This window comes from Poecile atricapillus, chromosome Z (genome assembly GCF_030490865.1).
Source record: "Poecile atricapillus isolate bPoeAtr1 chromosome Z, bPoeAtr1.hap1, whole genome shotgun sequence".
Classification (NCBI taxonomy): Eukaryota; Metazoa; Chordata; class Aves; order Passeriformes; family Paridae; genus Poecile; species Poecile atricapillus.
Window position 1 is genome coordinate 26,715,383 of NC_081289.1, and position 18,372 is coordinate 26,733,754.

The following is an 18,372-nucleotide window of genomic DNA, read 5'->3' on the forward strand; positions in this document are numbered from 1 at the left end:
TAGGAAGCGTATTTATGCATACATACACAATGTATACATATGCAAGCATATTTATACATTGCATATTCGGGCAACATTTGCATAATGAATCTACATCACTACCTGGCTGAACTACTACTGCCTTCTCCTTCCCCACCTCTGTTTAAAGGCACAGGGTATTCCAAATTCATGTGTTCAGTGGGTGAGGGTATTCCCTCAAAGACACGGTTTTCCCAATTCAATGCACCAAGTTCGCTCCTAGGCTACAATTTCACAAGTTAGCTGAAGATTTCTAACCCACATCCCTCGAAGCTGGTTTAGGCCGCCACGTAACCAGGCTCTTCCCTTTTTTCTTACATGGCATACTCCATCTCTTAGGTCAGGTTGTTTCTCCTTTTCGCAGAAACTGTTCTCCCCGCAGCTCGGGCGGCGCAGGGGTCTGGCGGAGGGGCAGGGCGGCGGGGACAGCCGTGTCCCCAGGGCCCGGGGGAGCGGCCGCCCCACCCGTCGGGGCGGGCTCGGGCAGGCCAGGTGAGGCGGTCCCGGCCCTGCCTCTCCCTCCTGCCCTCGCTGCCGGCCGGCGCTGCGCTGGGGCTGCCGGCGGCATGGCGGAGTCCCAGGTGCTGCTGCTGGACGAGCTGCACGTCAACGAGAAGGTGACAGAGGCCCAGGCCCGCTTCTACTACAGCGAGGAGCAGCGCCGAGCCCTGGAGGCGCTGGTGACCCGCGGCGAGGCCGCGTACCGGGAGGCGCTGAGGAAGGAGCAGCTCCGCGATTTCCTCTCCGGCCGGGAGCTGCAGGACCTGCGGGGCGGCTGGCGGGGCTACGACGACCCCCGGGAGGGCGGCAAGGTGGCGCGGGGGCCCGGCGGCGAGACCCTCTCGCTGGCCTACTGGCCCGAGTGCTCGGACACCGAGGTGCCCCCGCTGGACCTGGGCTGGACCGACAAGACCTTCTACCGCGGCATCAGCCGGGTGTCCCTCTTCACGCACCCGCGCAAGGAGGAGAGCGCGCCGCACCTGAAGGAGGTGGTGCGGGAGATGATCCAGCAGGCGCAGAAGGTACGGCCCGACCCTCGACGGGCCGGCCCTGCCCGCCCTCAGCCGGGCCGAGGGTCTGGCTCGGGGCACGGGGTGGAAAGTGGGCGAGAGCCGGGCTGCCCTCGCTCCAAAGCGGGAGCCGTGCAATGCTTGGGCTTTCCCTGCGCCTTGCTGCCAGCCGTGTTGCGCTTTGCCAAAGCTGATGCCCGTGATGGGGTTAAACCTCTGCGCACCCCCTCCACCTCCCCTCAGCTTGGCTTCTGTACCCCTGGTTCGCGTTGTCCTGCCCCGGCCTCATTCGCGGGTTCACAGGAGTATAGGTGATGATGCTGTTACAGCCACCCCTACCTGGTGTGGGCAGGTATCCCTAGTTAAAGACAGGGCAGCGTGTTCGCTTACGGGATGGTGTTTATTTGGGTTCATTTTTTGTAGTCTCAACAACGTCCAGCCTGAACTGCAAGTAGCCAAAGTGCAGACAATACGTGGCTGCTCCTCCCATTTATCTTTCCCTGGAAATGACTGCTGGTGGTGACAGGGCACCTCTGGCAAGGAAGCAAAACCAGTCATGATGCTACAAGAGCTTGAGTTGAACAGGTGGGGGCAATCACGAGGTTTTCCGTCACCCACCCCGGATGTGGGTGAAGTTCCCGGGGAAGACCACCCAGGAAAAGATCCCCGTCAGAGCTGTCACACCCCTTGGGTAAAGGGGAGAACAGTGTAAGAAACTTCATTCCCTGCGTAGTTTTGTAGCTTTCTGGTTTTTCTGCTTTATAATTCAGCAGTCATTTCCTCCTCCACCTGTTCCCTTCTGCCAGCACACACTATATGCACAACTTTTGCGGACTTGTTCAAACCAAATCTGCCAGGAAACACAGGAAACTTTCCAGAGAGGCATTAATCTGGTGGGTGATCTTCTCAACTCCCTGCTCTCAGAAATTGTGCACACCCTGTAATTCTGTTCAATGAGTGGTGTGCTCAGTCACTTGGTACACTCCGATGTAGTGCAACCTCCTCTTTTCACTGCTACAAAAGCTTCTATAGACCATTCAAGAACTGGGAAAGTTTGTTTCTTTCAATAGCTGTGCCTGGCACCTAGAAATAATTAATTCCTTTGTAGATTTTTATTTTTTTCAGTGACTGGACAAACTGTGCCCCTCCCAGCCCAAAGCTGGTTTCATGTTTAACAGCCATTTGAGTGTTTAATGGTCCATTTCATAGATAACTATGCCTATTGTGTTCAGCTCAGCTGGCCCTGGCCAAAAAAAAAAAAAAAGTCTCCAGGTAGCAGCTTTTCAATCAGCAAATGAGAGTGGGGGTTTGTTTGGTTTGTTTTTTCTGAGGGGGGTCTAAACAGATACTGGTAATATGTGGCACATGTCTGTGGGTGGCTTATCATCAATATTTTACAAATATATGTTAATTAAGCTACCTTGCTGCAATGAGATTAGCAAGCATCAGCTTGCCAATCTTAAAATTCCTATGAAGAGCTGGGCACACCTATGGGCCCTACAGATAAGTTTATTATCTGTAGGATAGGAAAAGAAATGGGGAAAACCTCTTGCAGGGGTAGACACTCATGCTCTGACTTGCTGTGCTTGAGAACGCTCATGGGTGATCTTGACAGATCACCAGCTGTGACAGGGCTTTGAGATGGCAAACACAACAACAGGCATTGCCCATGGGAAGTTTTGACTGATGTTCTCAATGGTCCCCAGTCTTGGAAAGCAACCTGAACTGACCCAGGGCCCCACAGCCTGGAGGGAACCATCCCTTCACATTGCAAAGCCAGTACTGACAATGGTTTGTCCAGGACAGGGTGTAATTTCTGCAGTCATTAGACTCGTTGCAAATGGAGGGAATGGAGACAAAAGAAGTTCGTGCTTCTGCTATCCATTCCCTATGTGGATGTTCTTACTACAAATGAATATTATTTTTCATCCTTTCATTCTCCTAAATAGTTCATCCATACCACTGTGTGTGGGGGGAGAGGGAGCATAGTGGCCTGAGTTAATGCATGAACTGTTCATGCCTTAAATTATTATTTACCTGTATATGGAGTTGTTCGGAAACAAAGTGGCACAAGTTCACTGTATTTTAATTTTCAGAGGTTCTGGTAACATTCCCTGCATCCTGCTGGGAAGAGAAAACCAAGGCAGGACCTGAAATCCTGCCTAGTAGAAGTCACTGTGGGAATTAGTATGATGTAGCTCCAGCACAGTTCACCTGTATCAGGAGCTCACATGTTAATGATGAGCATAAATACAATGTCAGCTCTTTTTTCTTTCTCTAACAAAGGGAAGCTGGTGTAAGCACTGTTGACAGAAGGAGCCTGACAGGGCAGAAGTGTTGGTTGTTGTTGGCTGTACAAGCAGAGACTCAGCAGAGATTCTGCAGATGCAGTGGAGGATGTTTACTGCGGCATCACTTTCCCAAAAATGTTCCCATTTGTTCAAGGGCATTTTTCACAGGAAAGAGGTCTCTGGGGAGAATTATTCCCCCTTCCTTAGGGGGCTCCTGGAAGAGAGCTGCACTTCTTCCAAGCATCAAGTGAAGAAAATCCTACTGTGTGATTCAGTATTACAGATTCACACCTGTATATGCCATCCTCAGCCCAGATGGGCTTATTGCTGTGATCCCCAGCACCTGGGAAATTAAAATTTAGGCAACACTATTCCCAGCATACTGTCAGCATGGCAGCTCTGACATGGCACTCTGATGTTATGCTGAGGGACTAGAAAAACAGTAGTTTCCTCCATTGGTAACCTTTAAAATGTTGGGAAGAATAACTCAGGCAGAAAAATTAATTGTTATCTCTAGTGGCATAAAAGATACAGGTTTTGTCTTTCTCTCCCTTTCTGTAAGATCAGCATTAAAGTTACCCATAACCTTCTTGGTTTTCTTGTTACTCATCCTATAAATGTTCAGACTTGTCTCTCACGTCAGTGAAACCTTTTGTTTTTATGTAAAATCTATGCCTGGAAAAAAGGATTAGTTTTATACCACAAAAACAGTACATGCGAAGAGAGGGAATGATCATTTTGCCTCTGAATCTTGAATACAGTCTGGTCCCTTGCTGAGAAATATGAGGTGTTTATGTTTGAGCTCTATAAATCATTCCTTGGGAAGCCAGCCCTGAGAGTAGACTTTTCACAGGGATTTGTGGAAAAAAAAAAGTAAGATAGAATTCTTGTTGGCTGCACTATGCATCGTGGCTGGGGATGCAGGCCTTGATTCCTCTGCTTATTCATTCTTCCATTAGACACCTTTAGCTTAAGTGTTAAAGTTGTGTTTTCAGTCTTTCTTTTCAGTCTATTTTCAGCGTTCTTCTTCATTTAAGTGAATCCTTACAGAGACAATGGAAGTTTCTCAATACAGAGAAAAAATTTGGTACTTGGCTTTGGCATTCATCAGGCTGCTAAAATAAGTAATTTTCATCCAGAAGGAGAACTCTCATAGACATTTACTAAGTTCCTTCCAAACTGCGGCAGTTAATCCAGAAAATTACAATTACTGGTAGTCCTTGGGCATGTACTTCCCTGTACTTTTGTCTCCCTGTGGGCTTCTCCTCCATTATCTGGTATCAGTGCTCTCCTTTATTTTGCACCATTGGGACAGGCCTTCCTTTCAGTTCCTAATATTCAGTTGTCTGTCTACCATCTTCTTGTTTCCAGATTATTGCAGTGGTCATGGATGTATTTACGGACCGGGACATCTTCCGCGATATTGTTGATGCAGCATATAAGCGCTGGATCCCAGTCTATATAATCCTAGATGAGGAGGGAGTGAAGCTCTTCCTGGAAATGTGCAGATGCCTTGACCTCGGTGACTTGCAGATCCGGGTAAGATATTCAGTACTGAACCATTATCTCCTGCAGGTCAATGGCCTTTTGCAGCTGTAATGAATCTTGGAACTTGCTTGGGCCGGGAAACACATCCCTTCTTCCCTACAAGTCATAACACAGCACTTAGATGGAACACAGAGGGACAACAAAGTGGCTTTATAGTACAGAAGGAAAGAAAAAGGAAAGATATGGATTTTTTTGCCTTTCACCCAAGACAGGGATCTGTGTAGTTTCTTGGCCCTTGTGACCTAAAAATTCCTGTTTGGGGAGAAAATTATCAGAGAAAATTCCTATAGGTATTCTATGTGAGGATTCAAACTAGAGTCCCAAGTAGCTCTTTGAGTTGTCTGCATGGATGCCTCCTTACGGCACACATACACTCTGTGAAATCAAGATTTTCCTATCTAGCAGTGATCATCTGAGAGTGAATGAGCTTGTAGTCCTCCTCTGCAGGAGAATTTAAGGGATTGAGGGCCACAGGTGCTGCCCAGTCCCATACCAGAGTGCCTTCATGCAGTGCATGCAGCACAGCAGAGTAGTCAGTCTAGCTTTGTGGGCAGAAGCAGCCTCAGAGGATCTCACTCCATTACATACAGACTGAAATCCTTTGTGTTTCTTGTTAGTATTGTATTCCTTCCTTTTTTTTCCCCCATCTTTTTAGTCACCATTACTACTACAGACTTGTTCTGAATACTGAAAAAAGTTTCTAGGTTGGAAACAACCTATGGGATGCCAGACTCACCCCTCTTTGTGATCCAACTGTTCTGAGCAGCGGCAGGGGAAAAAGTGCTTTTTGCCTGAAGGAAGGGTGGATTTTCCATAAACACTCAATTAATAGTTAAAAAACCCCAAAACACAACCAAAACTCAAAAAGCTCTGAAGATTATAGAGTCTTATATTAATAATTTTAGGAGAACGATCTTAAATCTGTGTGAAAATTACCTGCACGTATCTGAACAGTGCTCCTGTGAGCTACCACTCTGCTCTGTGTTTCATCAAAAAAGACATCCAGCTGAGAAGTTTTCTCATCTTTCTCCAAAACAGTGATGGAAGGTCCTTCCCTCTGGTGTCTTTGAAAGTAAGACACAGACCTCATTACAATAGATGTTGCAATGTTTCATGTGCCAGTGATATTGTGTGTCCTAGGCTTGTGTCTCTTTGGTACATAGCTGTGAAATCACAGCAGTAGTTCCATTTGCTCTAGTACCAGCCTCCCAGTACTTTTCTCACCATATCATCATGTATAGGAATGATGTCTTCAGTGCTACAATATTTTAACTCCTGGACAGAGTGAATGAAAAGATGTCCTGACATTTTAGAAAGAGTTGTGTTGCTGTTGGAGAGGTGAGTTCCTTTCAGTCTGTCTTTTCTGCCTCTAAACAGTAAGCGGTCCCCTTCTACTCTTCCTCTTATCCTTCTCCACAGGTATCTACAAAGACTTGACACTCCTAAACCACATCACAGTGATGTGCTACACCAGTGCCTAGGTCCTGCAGCAGTCTAGTTGTATGGCTCTCGCCAAGGAGGTGCCTTCTGAACTGATGCAATCAAAAGGAGAAAACTTTTCTGTGTCTCTTCTGTGATTCCCTTCTTTCATGGCAGACCATGCTATGCTTTACTTTAGACTTCTTCAGCTAAAAATAGTGCAAGCTGAGAATTCCACTGAGAAGAAATTTTTAACACCTTTTGACCTAGTTGTTCACTATCCTGCAGAGCTTCAGCCCACAGATTGCTGTCCTTCAAATTTTTCCCCTCTTTTCCCAGGTATCTCAAACTGGATCTTAAATTCCCCTGAAGGTTGTTATCTTTCTTTTCTAGTTATCTTTCTTTTAAACCAGTTTCCAGGCTTTTGTTAGTCTTGTTAAGATCAGTGCAGGTAATTCCTGTATATGGTCCTATGGAATGACCAGGGAGATTCTTCATGGGATGGGGAAAGAAGTCCTTTGCCTCTCAAGGAAGATGTTCTCTTAGTATCCCACCCACAGCTGCCTTGGATGTGCCTATGCTGCTGCTTGGGTCTGTGTAACAGAAACTATCATGCTGGAATTTCCTTGGTAACAGGTTTTGGATACCCAAGGAAGCTCCAGCAAGGTTAATGTTTCCCATTGAGGACCCCCCCCAGCCCTTCCTCTTTGATGCAACATGCCAAGGGTTGAAGATCCAGATTTAAAGCAAGAAAGAAAGCTGGTCCTCCGGTCTTGTTCAAGCAGAATCATTGTGTCCTGTATTGTTTGACCACAAAGGATATTGAAATTGCTGAGTTAACTCTATCATTCACCCATTTCTTACCTACCAGTCTTTCTCCTGACATCTGCTTTGATGTCTGAGTTTCTTCTTCAGATTTTTAGCAACAGGGAGAATGTTATCTCCTTTTTGAATAAAAATTTTGCTTTATTCTAGAAGGTTTTCACCAGACAGTTTGCCAGCAAAGGAATTGCATACTCTTCTTTCCTGCCCTTCTGCCCACCTCTCCTTTGGAATCCTCGTGCAAGGTACAGAGGATGGCTTTTTTCTCAGGAAGTGTGCAGACACGTGAAATACAACTCTTAAGGTTTAGAGGCAAGTTCTGATCCAAGTGGGGAGAGAGATGATGCACTACCATGAACTGCAGGGTCACAATGTTTATTCTGTCACCACCAGATACTCATTTTGTTCTGCGTTCGCTGCCCTTTTAGACCCATTGCCCTGTTCCTCCAATGCAAAATGAATACTTCAACAGTCCTAATATGGGGAGATTTACTGTTAACACGGTGTTTTGCCCTTTGTCTGTGTACAATGATGGACATTTTCACAAAATTCCTGGCTATTGTATTATTTTTGTAGAGATGGCAAGGTATCATGACCTGCTGACAGTCTCATGGCAGGGAAACTACTTTCCCTCCAGTTGTAAGGTAGAATCAGGAGGTAAGACGACACTACCTCACCCTACAAAATGTAAAAATTCTCAACCAACTCCAAGCATGAAATGAGAAACCCTCAATTTTTGTCTGAAGGCCAGAGTTCACCAGAAACATGTTTAAATTCAATCATCAGAACATTCATGGGTTGTTCATAAGAGCATGTCTTGTATGTGTGAGTCATACGGTTTCCTGAGCCTACAGGACATGGTTTGTCATATTTCTGTTATGTTTGACACAAGAGTATTCTTTGGAGATCACAGTGAATCAGAGATCTCATAGACACAAAATTCATAGCCCCTCAGAAATTCCTCTTTTTCCAGGACCTGAGGGTGAATGTTCTCACGAGTTTTTATAAGTGTTTTTGTCCTCCTGTTTCTGTTAACCCCAAGCACAGTAACAGACACTCCTGCCCAAAGAAGAGAGTTCTCCTAAGAGCTTCAAGCAAGCCCAGGGAATGACTTATCTGCAGGAAGTTTGCTTTCACATTAATTTTTACATCCCTTTTCCCAACACGTAAGAAGTTTCTCCTTTCACTTCAGAACGTCTAAAAAGCTTCTGCCTAAGAAACTTTAGGAATTTCATTTCAGTATTTTATATTTTTTGTCATTGATTCTTACCTGAGATGAGGGAGGAGTGGAATGTGATGTGAAGCAGTGCTGTTGGTTTTTTAATGGTCTGCTAGAGTCTTCTTCTAGACTGTCTGTGACCTTCTGAGAATGGAAGCTTGTAAGGCTCTCTTTTCGTAAAGACACAGATAGATAATATTCAGTAATGATCTTGGCAGGCCATGTCCGAGCTAGCTGCATTCCATCCTCTTCTACATGAATACTTGCAAGTTACAATGTTTTGTCAATAACCATGCCTTTTCCAAAACTGTCCAGGGCAAACAGAGGATTTCCCAGTTCTAAGAGGGAAGGTACACATAGGATTCTCTGGTGGAAGCAGCTACACCACCTCCCTTCAGGGTCTGTGTTGTGTGTCCCCCTACTCAGCCCCAGTTTGTAAGCACTACAACCTAGATCTGTCAAGTCAGTCACAGCATTACTCACTTTCTAAATTGGGTCTAATTTAGCTTTCTGTGGATTCAGAGTGAGGTTTAAAAGTGTCACAATAAAGCAAGGAATTACTATTTGTATTAGGATGCTCTGTCAGGCTTGACTGTTGCCAGTCATATTAAGTTGTAGCCAGGGAGATGTTAGTCACTGTTTGTGATGAGGAGTGGTGCAAGTCTGTGGAAAGGAAATATGGAAATTTAATGCAGACTGAATCTCCCATAAGCCAGGATATGGCAAAATAAACCTTAAGCAGGCTTCTGCAACAATACAGTTCTGGAGGTGTCACTTCTCTCTGGTGAGTTAACTGATCCTCTACTCAAAATATTTCTTACTACTGTAACTCTAGTCCCCCTGAAAATGCCTGCAATCTTATCTCGTTTATATTTGTCTTTTCTCTTTTGTTATTATGCAGTCTTTGGTACATGAACCCAGGCTTGTTCTTTCTCTGTACAGCTTGACTTAGCAGTCTGCAAATGCTCTGAGATCCTTCAAGGCAGAAAATACTACACAAATAACCTGTTAAGTGACTTGATGTTTATATGACTTTGTGCTTGTTTTCTGCATTTCAAGATGTATTAATGCACTCCTGTATGTACTTTATTCAAGGAGATTTATGTGCTCAGCTGTTCAGTGCCATCCCCTCTGCACCCTTCTAAGTGTTACGTACACCTCAGTTACTGCAGAAATTCAAGTGTGCTTTCTTTCCACCAAAAGAAGGTGATAGAACATTCAAACACAGTAAGATCCACACTTGTTATATGCTGGGAAACTTTCTGCTCACACAGACTAATACTTCTTGATTCACGGGAGTACATATCAGAGTCTGAGCTGTTGACTGATTTCTTGTCTTGCACAGTCAGCATACCATGATTTGGAAAATCCCACATCCAACATCAATCAGCAAGGCAAAAAAAACATATTTCAGGTGATCAGCCAGCCAGATTCAAATGTTATTTTAACTACTGGAAAGGGCACCCTTTCTCCTGTGTTCTACCCAACCTGCCTTCAGCATCCCACACATATGACTCACTGCTAGGCCTTGGGCAAACCACTTCATCTTTTTCTGTCTTAGGCTCCTCATCTTTAAAACAGGGTAATAATACTTTCAGCAGTGTTGGGAGCATTAATTAGCTAGTGCCCACACAGGACTCCAGACAGATCAAGCAACAGCTGAGTGCAAAACAGTACTATCATCAGTTACTGTTAGTCAGAATTTGTATTTCCACTGCTGTATTCTAGTGGGGGGGGGGAAATAGGAGTGGATTCAAAAGGCAGGAGTTATATTCAGAAAAACAGATTTTGAAAGAAATCTGCATTCTTATAATCACTTATTCCTGCATGCTGATTTCTATAGCCTATCAATATTTAAGCTGTCATTGAGGTTTCTAGTAATAGGACTTAGCTCTTTGTGGAATCTGAGACTGTGTTAGCATTAGCCAAATCCTCCTGATTCTTCTGCTCTGCAGAAGGGGAAGAATGAAACAAAGGTGAATGGACTTTCCCAGAACATCACAGGGAATAGTATCAGAACTGCAATTATGCCTGGGACTATCTGACTCCCAGCCCTGGATTTATGACTCCAGTTTACAGTGCATTTTAGCTTTTTATTCTTAAGGAATCCTTACATAAAAAGATGGTGGAATGAACAAAATTGTCTAGATTTGTGTGTCAGAGTGACAAGATAATTTGCTCCAAACTTACACTGACATTCAATGTTTTTGGGTTTGGGGCAAGGCGGAATGTTTCATGTTAGACATTTTGGCAGTTCAGCTTTGTGCAGCCAGGACCCATGAGCAGAGTAACACCCAGTCCAATGTGCAAATATATCTTTATAGTAGGCACAGATCTATTGTTGAAAATCCTGTAACCTTAACTTTGTGTTTTTTCTATGTCTGGTAGTGTTTTGTTTTATTACTTGTATGTTTACTGACCAAAGGGTGTGAGAAGTGAGGTTTGGGGAGAGGTGTTATTTTTCTAACTACTTCCATTCATTTTATGAAAAGATTCTTCTTCCTCATCTTCAGAAATTCTTCTTCACTGATCTATTAAGGATATTAGTAGAGACACTTCTCTGACAGCATTGTCTTGCCAGTGGCTCAAGTGAATAGCTGAAGGCAGCAGGCAGGGTTTTGATGATGCTGACCCCTTGGACAGTTATAAACTCATGGAGAGGAGTGACCTGGGTAGACAGGGGATGATGACAGGACTTACAGCACTGTACTTTCCTTTTGCAGCCCTTCTGGTGGCTGATACAAAATGAGCTGTAGTCCCAGAAGTAGTGAGATAATGCGAGTGACATCTAAAGACTTGGAGCTGGCAATTATCTAATTTTCTGCTCTATTTATTGTGACATTTTGTCTTTCACCTCCCTGTCAGAATATCCGCATACGCTCTGTGACAGGAGTTGGGTTCTACATGCCATCAGGGAAGATCAGAGGCACACTGGCATCCCGATTCCTGATGGTGGATGGTGAAAAGGTGGCCACTGGATCATACAGGTGGGTTACTCTTGCTTAAGGTGTTAAGGCATTTATTTAAATGGTCATGACTTTGCTTGAGAGTCTTCTTCATATGTCATCCCCCTTCTATCCCAGCTTCTGTAATCTGTGTGGCATCTGTATAAACTGGAGTGGGACAACAGAGAAGGTGGCATAGAGCCCTTCTCAGAGAATGGAACATACCCATGCTGGCAGACCACTTCAGAGGGCTAGAGACAGTTCCACACTTCATCAGGAAGGGGTCTGCAAGGACTCCCCACCAGTCTCTGTACTCAGTTCTCATCAGTGAGGTTTTCAATCTGGAGACTTTTCCTATTGATGCAGTGCTGCTTTTTTAAAAGGGTAAACTGTCCTTCAGAGTTTTGGGGCCTTTTCTTCCAAATCTGGTCTACATGTCTAAAGAAGAACAATAATGTTGTGTCATGTATCTATTGGGGCCCATCTGGCCAAGGATATAAGGGCAAATGGCACAATGCTACATACTCCCATGTAGTGTCTTAGGTTTTGTTAGGTGGGCTGGGTCAATTATGCACCCCAAAATCTAATGTTGGTTCTGTTTCCTCCTCCTAGTTTCACATGGACTTCATCCCACATTGACAGAAACATCCTGCTAGTCTTGACAGGACAGCATGTGGAGATGTTTGACATTGAGTTTCGTGAGCTCTACGCAATCTCAGAGGAAGTTAATTTGTACAAGGAACTGGGTATTGCTAACCCATTCCTCCATGGAATTGGGAAGCCAGGCTTTCATTCCTCCACCGTGGCTCGGAAGTTCATTAACCCAAAGTATGGTTTAGTAGCAGGGGCAACCCGTGGTGATATGATGCTCTGGGCTTCACGGCACAGGCAAGACAATCAGGGAAACATGGAGAAGGAGGAAACAAGTGAGTCAAAGAAACGGTTAAACCAGTTCCTGAATGACTTAGTCACATTGGAGCAAGTGTTCCCAGAAATAGATCCACCTCTGGAGAACTTGAACAAGCTGAATCGGAGCCCCCAGAAACTGTTGTCCCGGCTCCACATGGACCTGAAAAATAAATCCAAATCCAGAGAGTCTATTCGTGACATAAAGAAAGAAGATGCACAGACCAATGCAAAGCAAGGAAAAAGATTTGCTAGTGGGCTTTTCAGTCGCAAGGCCAAGCGGTCTCCAGGCTCAAGCATTGAGGCCAATTCTTTTGCAAGTGAAGGACATTCAGGAGAAGACCTTGGTAACATGAAACTGGAGTATGAGAGGCTCAGCATTGGCCATGCTAGTGTTCGGAGCACTGGAGGCAACTCAGGTAAAACCTTCTCCCAGCATATTCTGCTTTCTGCGTCCCTTGTTCTGAGCTTTGCTGATTGATGCAAGCATACCCACTATAGGCACTTGTGAGTAGATCCTCTTATTTCCTCTGAATCAAAATGGGCAAGATGAAAAGGTAGAAGTTTTATCAAAAGATACAGGCAATTTAAGTTGAAAGCAGTTTAATGGCAGTCTTTCTGTAAAGTTGGTACTTCTCATGTGGATGTTGTTCATACTTCTGAGCAACAAAGGGAGAGAAAGGTGAACATTGTCTTGTGTAAAACAGTGCTCAGTTCATGAAGTGCATTTCCCTAACAAACAGCAGCACTGTGTGCTATATTGTAGTGGCTAGCAGGCCACAGACAGATTTTCAGTGTAATCCCTCCTTTTCTCATTAGCTTAGGCAGGTGTATTTACTGTGACAAATTCCTGGTGGAGAAGAAAATATGTTTATGTTGAGGTGAGGGCCAAGGAGTGGAGGAATGGGTGCAAGTCTTTTTAATTTGCTCCTTTACCACCTTCTGAAATGGGGGAGAAGGTCGTGAAAATAGAAGCTACAAAGTAGATCACTGGATCTCAACTCTTCTTTCTTTCTTAATGTGTGACTGGTATTTTCACTAAGTCCTCCCAAGGCTTCAATCAGTTGAAAACTGACAAATGATAAAAATTTCTAATAGGTTATGGCTTCATAGCTAACTCCCCAACATTTTACATGTTTTGTGAGATTGAAGTAAATCTTTGGACTATTCAACCTGATCGTCCTTTCTCTCAGTGAGCTGTGTAGGGTGTCAATACATCCTGCACCATCATGAAAATAAACTAATTGCAAGGAAAAAATTTCTCCTCCACTTGTCTGGCCAGAGACCATTCTGTGCTCTGATGAATGTGAAATGCAGATGTAGAGAAACTGAATTCCTTTGCAGCTACCATGATGTGAAATGGAAAGACATTTTCTTGAGACCAAGAAGAAAAGTAGGGTATTGTGACAGACAACAACAGTGATTAATTAGGTTCCTGGAAATATTTCTGGCTAAATGAAGGATGGACTAAAAAATGCCAGATGAGCACAAGAGAACTGTAAGACAGCATGGCAAATTTATTGAAGACTGTAGTAGATCCATTTTAGAATCTGCATTTGGCATTTGGGGAAGCAGAAGTAAACCCTGGTCTAAAGAAGTCCTCTCTCCAAGTAAGTCTTGAGCACAGACATTATGTGCTGGGGTGCCCCGTTCCTTAAAGCCAGGAAAAGCAAAATGAGCGAGGACCTGTGGGGAGATGTATGGGCATTTCCACTCCGTGGGAATGGACCTGAGTGCTTGCACTACCCTCTAGTGACAGAAGGAGAGAATTGTGTCATCTCTGATTCACAGTGCTCTGAAATATCAGAGATTCTCATTGTTTTAAAGCGGCCAGTCCAGCTGCTTTAAATTTCTTGATGAACTCAGGCCCAGTTTACTGCACGAGAGGTTGATGTCTTTGGTGGGACAGTGGGGCTGCACCCTGCTGGGGCATTGCACCATCCGGGCAGCAGGGTTGTCTCTGTTCCTCCTGACACAGTGGATGTGTGCCAGACAGTCTGATACTTGGTCTAGACCATTTCCACAAGACATTACCATGCTATTATGTTCACATTTTATTTATTGCTGCTGTTACTTCCTGCAGACTGCCAACTCTTTCAGTAAGGGGGAAGAAGAATTGAGAGAAGGTCCAGGGAAAGCTCTGAGGTCCAGCACACCAGTCTTCCCCCTGTGCTTTTTCTGACCTGATAAACCTTTCCAGTGAGTCCTTGCTAGTATTTTTGGTTTATGCAAATTGAGAATGCCTGTTCATGGTGACAGTGGGAGACTCCGCAGCTTTTGAAGTATGGTGTAGGTAGACTTTGGCCATCTGGTGTCATCAAAGGCTGGAGGAAGATCATGGATTGTGTGTTGCTTTTGAATTAAATCACTATTCTTGAGAGAAAACTTCTCTAGTCTAATAGGCCCAAAGTGGCATGTGAACAGAGATGGTAGAGGATACATCAGACAGATGGAGACTCTTGAGGAACAGAAAAGGATTTAATAAAAAATTCTTAAACACAGCCATGGACTAGAGTTCCAGCCTCAGTATAAAGATAGGGAGCATTTTGTTTTTGGGTAGCTTTAGGGGTGACTCAGTTTTAAAAGTTTAAGTTGTCTTTGAGCAAAGCTAGTAAAAACTGGTGCTGTGATACTCTGGGTGACAGAAGGGAGATAAGAAGTGGAAATGAAGGAGAAGGTACTTGGTATGCAGGCAGGTTAGGATGCAATTATTCAGAGCTTCACAGTTTGAAATAGCTGCCCTTAACTTTTGTAAAGATTAAACAGCACACTTAAGCCCCATGGGTCTGCCTGTGCACACATCCTCCAAAGTCACTATTAATTCTGTAGCACCAGAGAGACATATCCCATCTTGCAAATGCATGGAGAGACCAGATCCACACCTGAGTAGCTCATGAAGTAGTTGAAAGACATTATTCAAGCAGGCTAAAAGTCAGATTTGGTCTTGTGAGAGCAAATGGTGATGAAGAGAATCTGAACTGGTAAGGAAAATTATGAAAGTGTGTGCTGTGAGGGAGCCTGAAAATCTGATGCAGTATTTACAGGCTAGAAAAGGGTACTTACGAGTCAGAATCTGGGAGTCTGGAAAATACAAGGGCTACAGATAGTAATGTCCCAAACTAGGTATCTGAATTAACACCCTGAGGTGTTGTCCTAGCACACCACATGGAAGTTGTACATCGTCTTACAAGGCTTTCTTAAAACACATCATCAAAATAACAGAACCCTTGAATTTCATTGTTTCCCACTGAGAAACACAAGAGCAGCTCTGAACCCAACCAGAATCTTGTTGATTTTAAGCTGGTGCTGGGCAGACTGTGATCAGCAAAGACAGTGACTTATGTATGCAGTTTCTGGGAAACTCTGCAAAGGTCTGAAAGCTGTGTGCCATTAGAAGGCACAGACTTTTTGGTTAGTGTTCTCCCTTGGAAAAAACAAAGTGGGCTTGTTCAGAAGGGTCTGCTGACCTGAGTTGCTCCGTGCATGAACTTCATTCCTCATGAGTGGTGGTTGCAGAATACATACACTTAGTAGAAGGATTTTGTGATTTAGTTCCGTGTGCTTCTTCCAACAGGGAATGGGATTTATGCTGGGCACTGCAATGGCATTGAAATAGCGGCTTAATTATCACCAGCATTTTTCAGCAAAAGTGAGATCATGGAAGGGTAGTAACTGGAATTTTCAGCCTCCTTTCTAGAGAGAAAGAGGGAAATGTTATTGGGTACATACAAGGAGGATGTTTGTTCTAACTGTAGTGGGATATGTAGAAGAAGGTCAGAAGAAAAGAGTGACAAGAATAAAAGGGCTGGGCTTTGAAATTAAGCAGAGAAGCACAGACATCCTTCAAAATAAACATGAGGGTCTTGAGTGTGATAGAGACAGGGAAGGAAAGAGGGGTGGGGAGGAAACAGGCGTAATGATAATACTAACATGAGGATGTGTCAGAGGGGGACAGGTAGAATGAAATGCCCCAGGGAGCTCTGGGGAGGAGGCAGTAGCACACAGAGCAGCCACCAGTGAGGACAGGTTGCAGTGCAACCTCCCAGGTTAACATCAAGAAGATGCAGTGTGGAAGAAAGTGGAGAGAAGGAGGGGGAGAGAAAAGAGCTCTTCTCTTCCCCATCACCTACAGATAAGGGCAACATTGATTAAATACCCACAAGCAAGAGAGTGACATTAAAAATTATTCTCTTGAAGCCCAATTCAGAGGCAGTACTCGGGTTGAATGCTCCCTAAGCTTAGCAAGGCTGAGATTTCTCAGTAGCATGTCACCATGACCTGTGGCAGTTTTCCCTCTCTGTTTGCACTCTGAAAAGGCATCTGGCTCCAAGTGCTTGGGAGATGTACATGTACCTTCCTTCTGTACAAATACATGAGCAAGGCCTGCACGTGTTCAGAGTGATTCCAAGGCAGCCCCTCTCAGTCCCTGCTGCCCTGGGCTAGAGACATGCAAGCTTTGCTGAGCTCAGAGCACAGATGAGCTTCCTTACTTGCAAAAGCATCAGAACACACTTTAGTACAGTGCTTGAAACAGATATGTGGGGCATCCAGATCAACATCTGTAATGATGGAGACCAGACAGAAGTGCAAGCATTGAAAGGTACAGATACTGGGAGCAGAAGAAATTCAGAGAGTAAGCAGTGATTATGAAAAATGGAGGCAGCATCTTCTGCCACTTTAGTGAGAGACCTTGAGGCATTGGGATTTGTCTTGCAAAGGCAGTGGTGGAAACACTGTCACTAGAGATATTTGAAACAAAACATGAAAAAAATCTCTACTGAGAATGTGTGTGGGTATCAAGTGGATGAGATGACCTTACATTTTTGTTTGGTTTTTTTTCCATACCTCACTCTTCGGAAAACTTCCCACCCAAGGCATGACCAGATTATTTTTCATTGCCAGCTGGGACCTAATGATACCACTGAATCTGGACTGGGTACAAGACAAAGCCTGAAATACTTCTTGAGTGATTTTCTCTATAATATACTCTGCATTTGCTCTTATTTTAATGTTTCTTCATTTCACTGCAGTAGAAAAAAAGCTATGAGAGAGTGCAGAAAAATATAGGTGCATAGTAAAAAAAGAGAGCAAAGCATGAGTCCAAACTTTATCCAGGTCTTATTTACTGAACATTAACACTACTTTAACTTCTTTTCATTCCAGGTAACCTGAATCCAAACTCCACTATGAGCGATAAAAACAAACAATCAACCTGTGTGTTATCTTGATTGGGAAGGATTGTCTGGAGAACTAAAGACTGAATCACAAGCTGGAACAGTAATTTCTTGATTGATTTTGAACCTACAGCCATATCCTCATGCAGTGGTCTGTAAAGCCACTGCGGGTCCTGGATGCATCTGGCACTCCCAGCTAAAGCACATTCACTGGGTGATGAGCAGACTTTGGATAGCTGGTCCCTTAAATGAGGGTTAGTGATGAATGTATTAGTCCATACGTCTACGTGCACGCATATTTTGTATACAAAACCAACTGTGATGACTGGTCTCAGAGCTTGCTCTGTGCCCAGAGAAATGCAGGAGAATTTCTGACTTACTTGTGCTGCTACTTTGGTCTGTCTAGCTACAGACTTGGAATCACTGTGTTGCATTGTTTACTCTACTGTACTGCAAAACTGTATTGATCTGACTGGCTGTAAGGCTGAATCCAATTGAAGTGGCAAATTCTGCGTGAAATAAGGATGTTTACAAACAGCAGAGCAACCCTTTGTCCATAAGGTGTCTTCCTGTAGATTCCTGTTGTCACTTGCCCATGCAGAAATGAGTGGTCTGGGAGAAGGGTTTAGCTAACAGTGGCCAACAGAGCATTATCAGAACTGTATCACGTCATAAATGGGGCAGTCGAACAAGGTGATCTAGCAAGAATGTGGAAAAGAGAAAAAATGGAATATAGGGCAATGTTGAACATACAGCTGAGACCGGGTCAGGAGAAGTGCCTAATAGGGGGCCTGGGCAGGATCTGGGAGCAATAACACACACTTCAGTGGCTGTTATGGAATCCTTGATGTTGCTAATTCAGCAATACTTTTACCATTCCTGGAGGCTGAATGATTAAGGAGCACATCTTTGAAGGCTGAAAGGGGAAGCAGAAGAGGCATGCAAGCTTTTCAAATGTCCTTTTCTTTTTCCTTAAGTTAACCTTTCCAAAATCTAAATCATGCTAAAATTGAGAGCTTT

The 18,372-nt window shown here is 44.2% G+C and overlaps 1 protein-coding gene across 1 annotated transcript; it reads left to right on the plus strand.

The window, feature by feature from the left end:
- The first annotated feature begins 569 nt into the window (after positions 1–569).
- On the plus strand, positions 570–17,610 carry FAM83F (family with sequence similarity 83 member F). The gene is made up of 5 exons (XM_058864562.1): positions 570–1,040; positions 4,691–4,858; positions 11,193–11,314; positions 11,885–12,597; positions 17,342–17,610. The coding sequence occupies exons 1-5, from the start codon at positions 585–587 to the stop codon at positions 17,404–17,406; spliced, it is 1,524 nt and encodes a 507-aa protein (XP_058720545.1). The 5' UTR covers positions 570–584; the 3' UTR covers positions 17,407–17,610.
- The last annotated feature ends 762 nt before the right edge of the window (positions 17,611–18,372 follow it).

Excerpts from the sequence above, each read along its gene's own strand:
- FAM83F (XM_058864562.1), top strand. The coding sequence starts at position 585 with ATGGCGGAGTCCCAGGTGCTGCTGCTGGACGAGCTGCACGTCAACGAG. Across the intron at positions 1,041-4,690 it reads TGATCCAGCAGGCGCAGAAG|ATTATTGCAGTGGTCATGGA; the intron begins GTACGGCCCGAC and ends TCTTGTTTCCAG. Across the intron at positions 11,315-11,884 it reads GTGGCCACTGGATCATACAG|TTTCACATGGACTTCATCCC; the intron begins GTGGGTTACTCT and ends TCCTCCTCCTAG.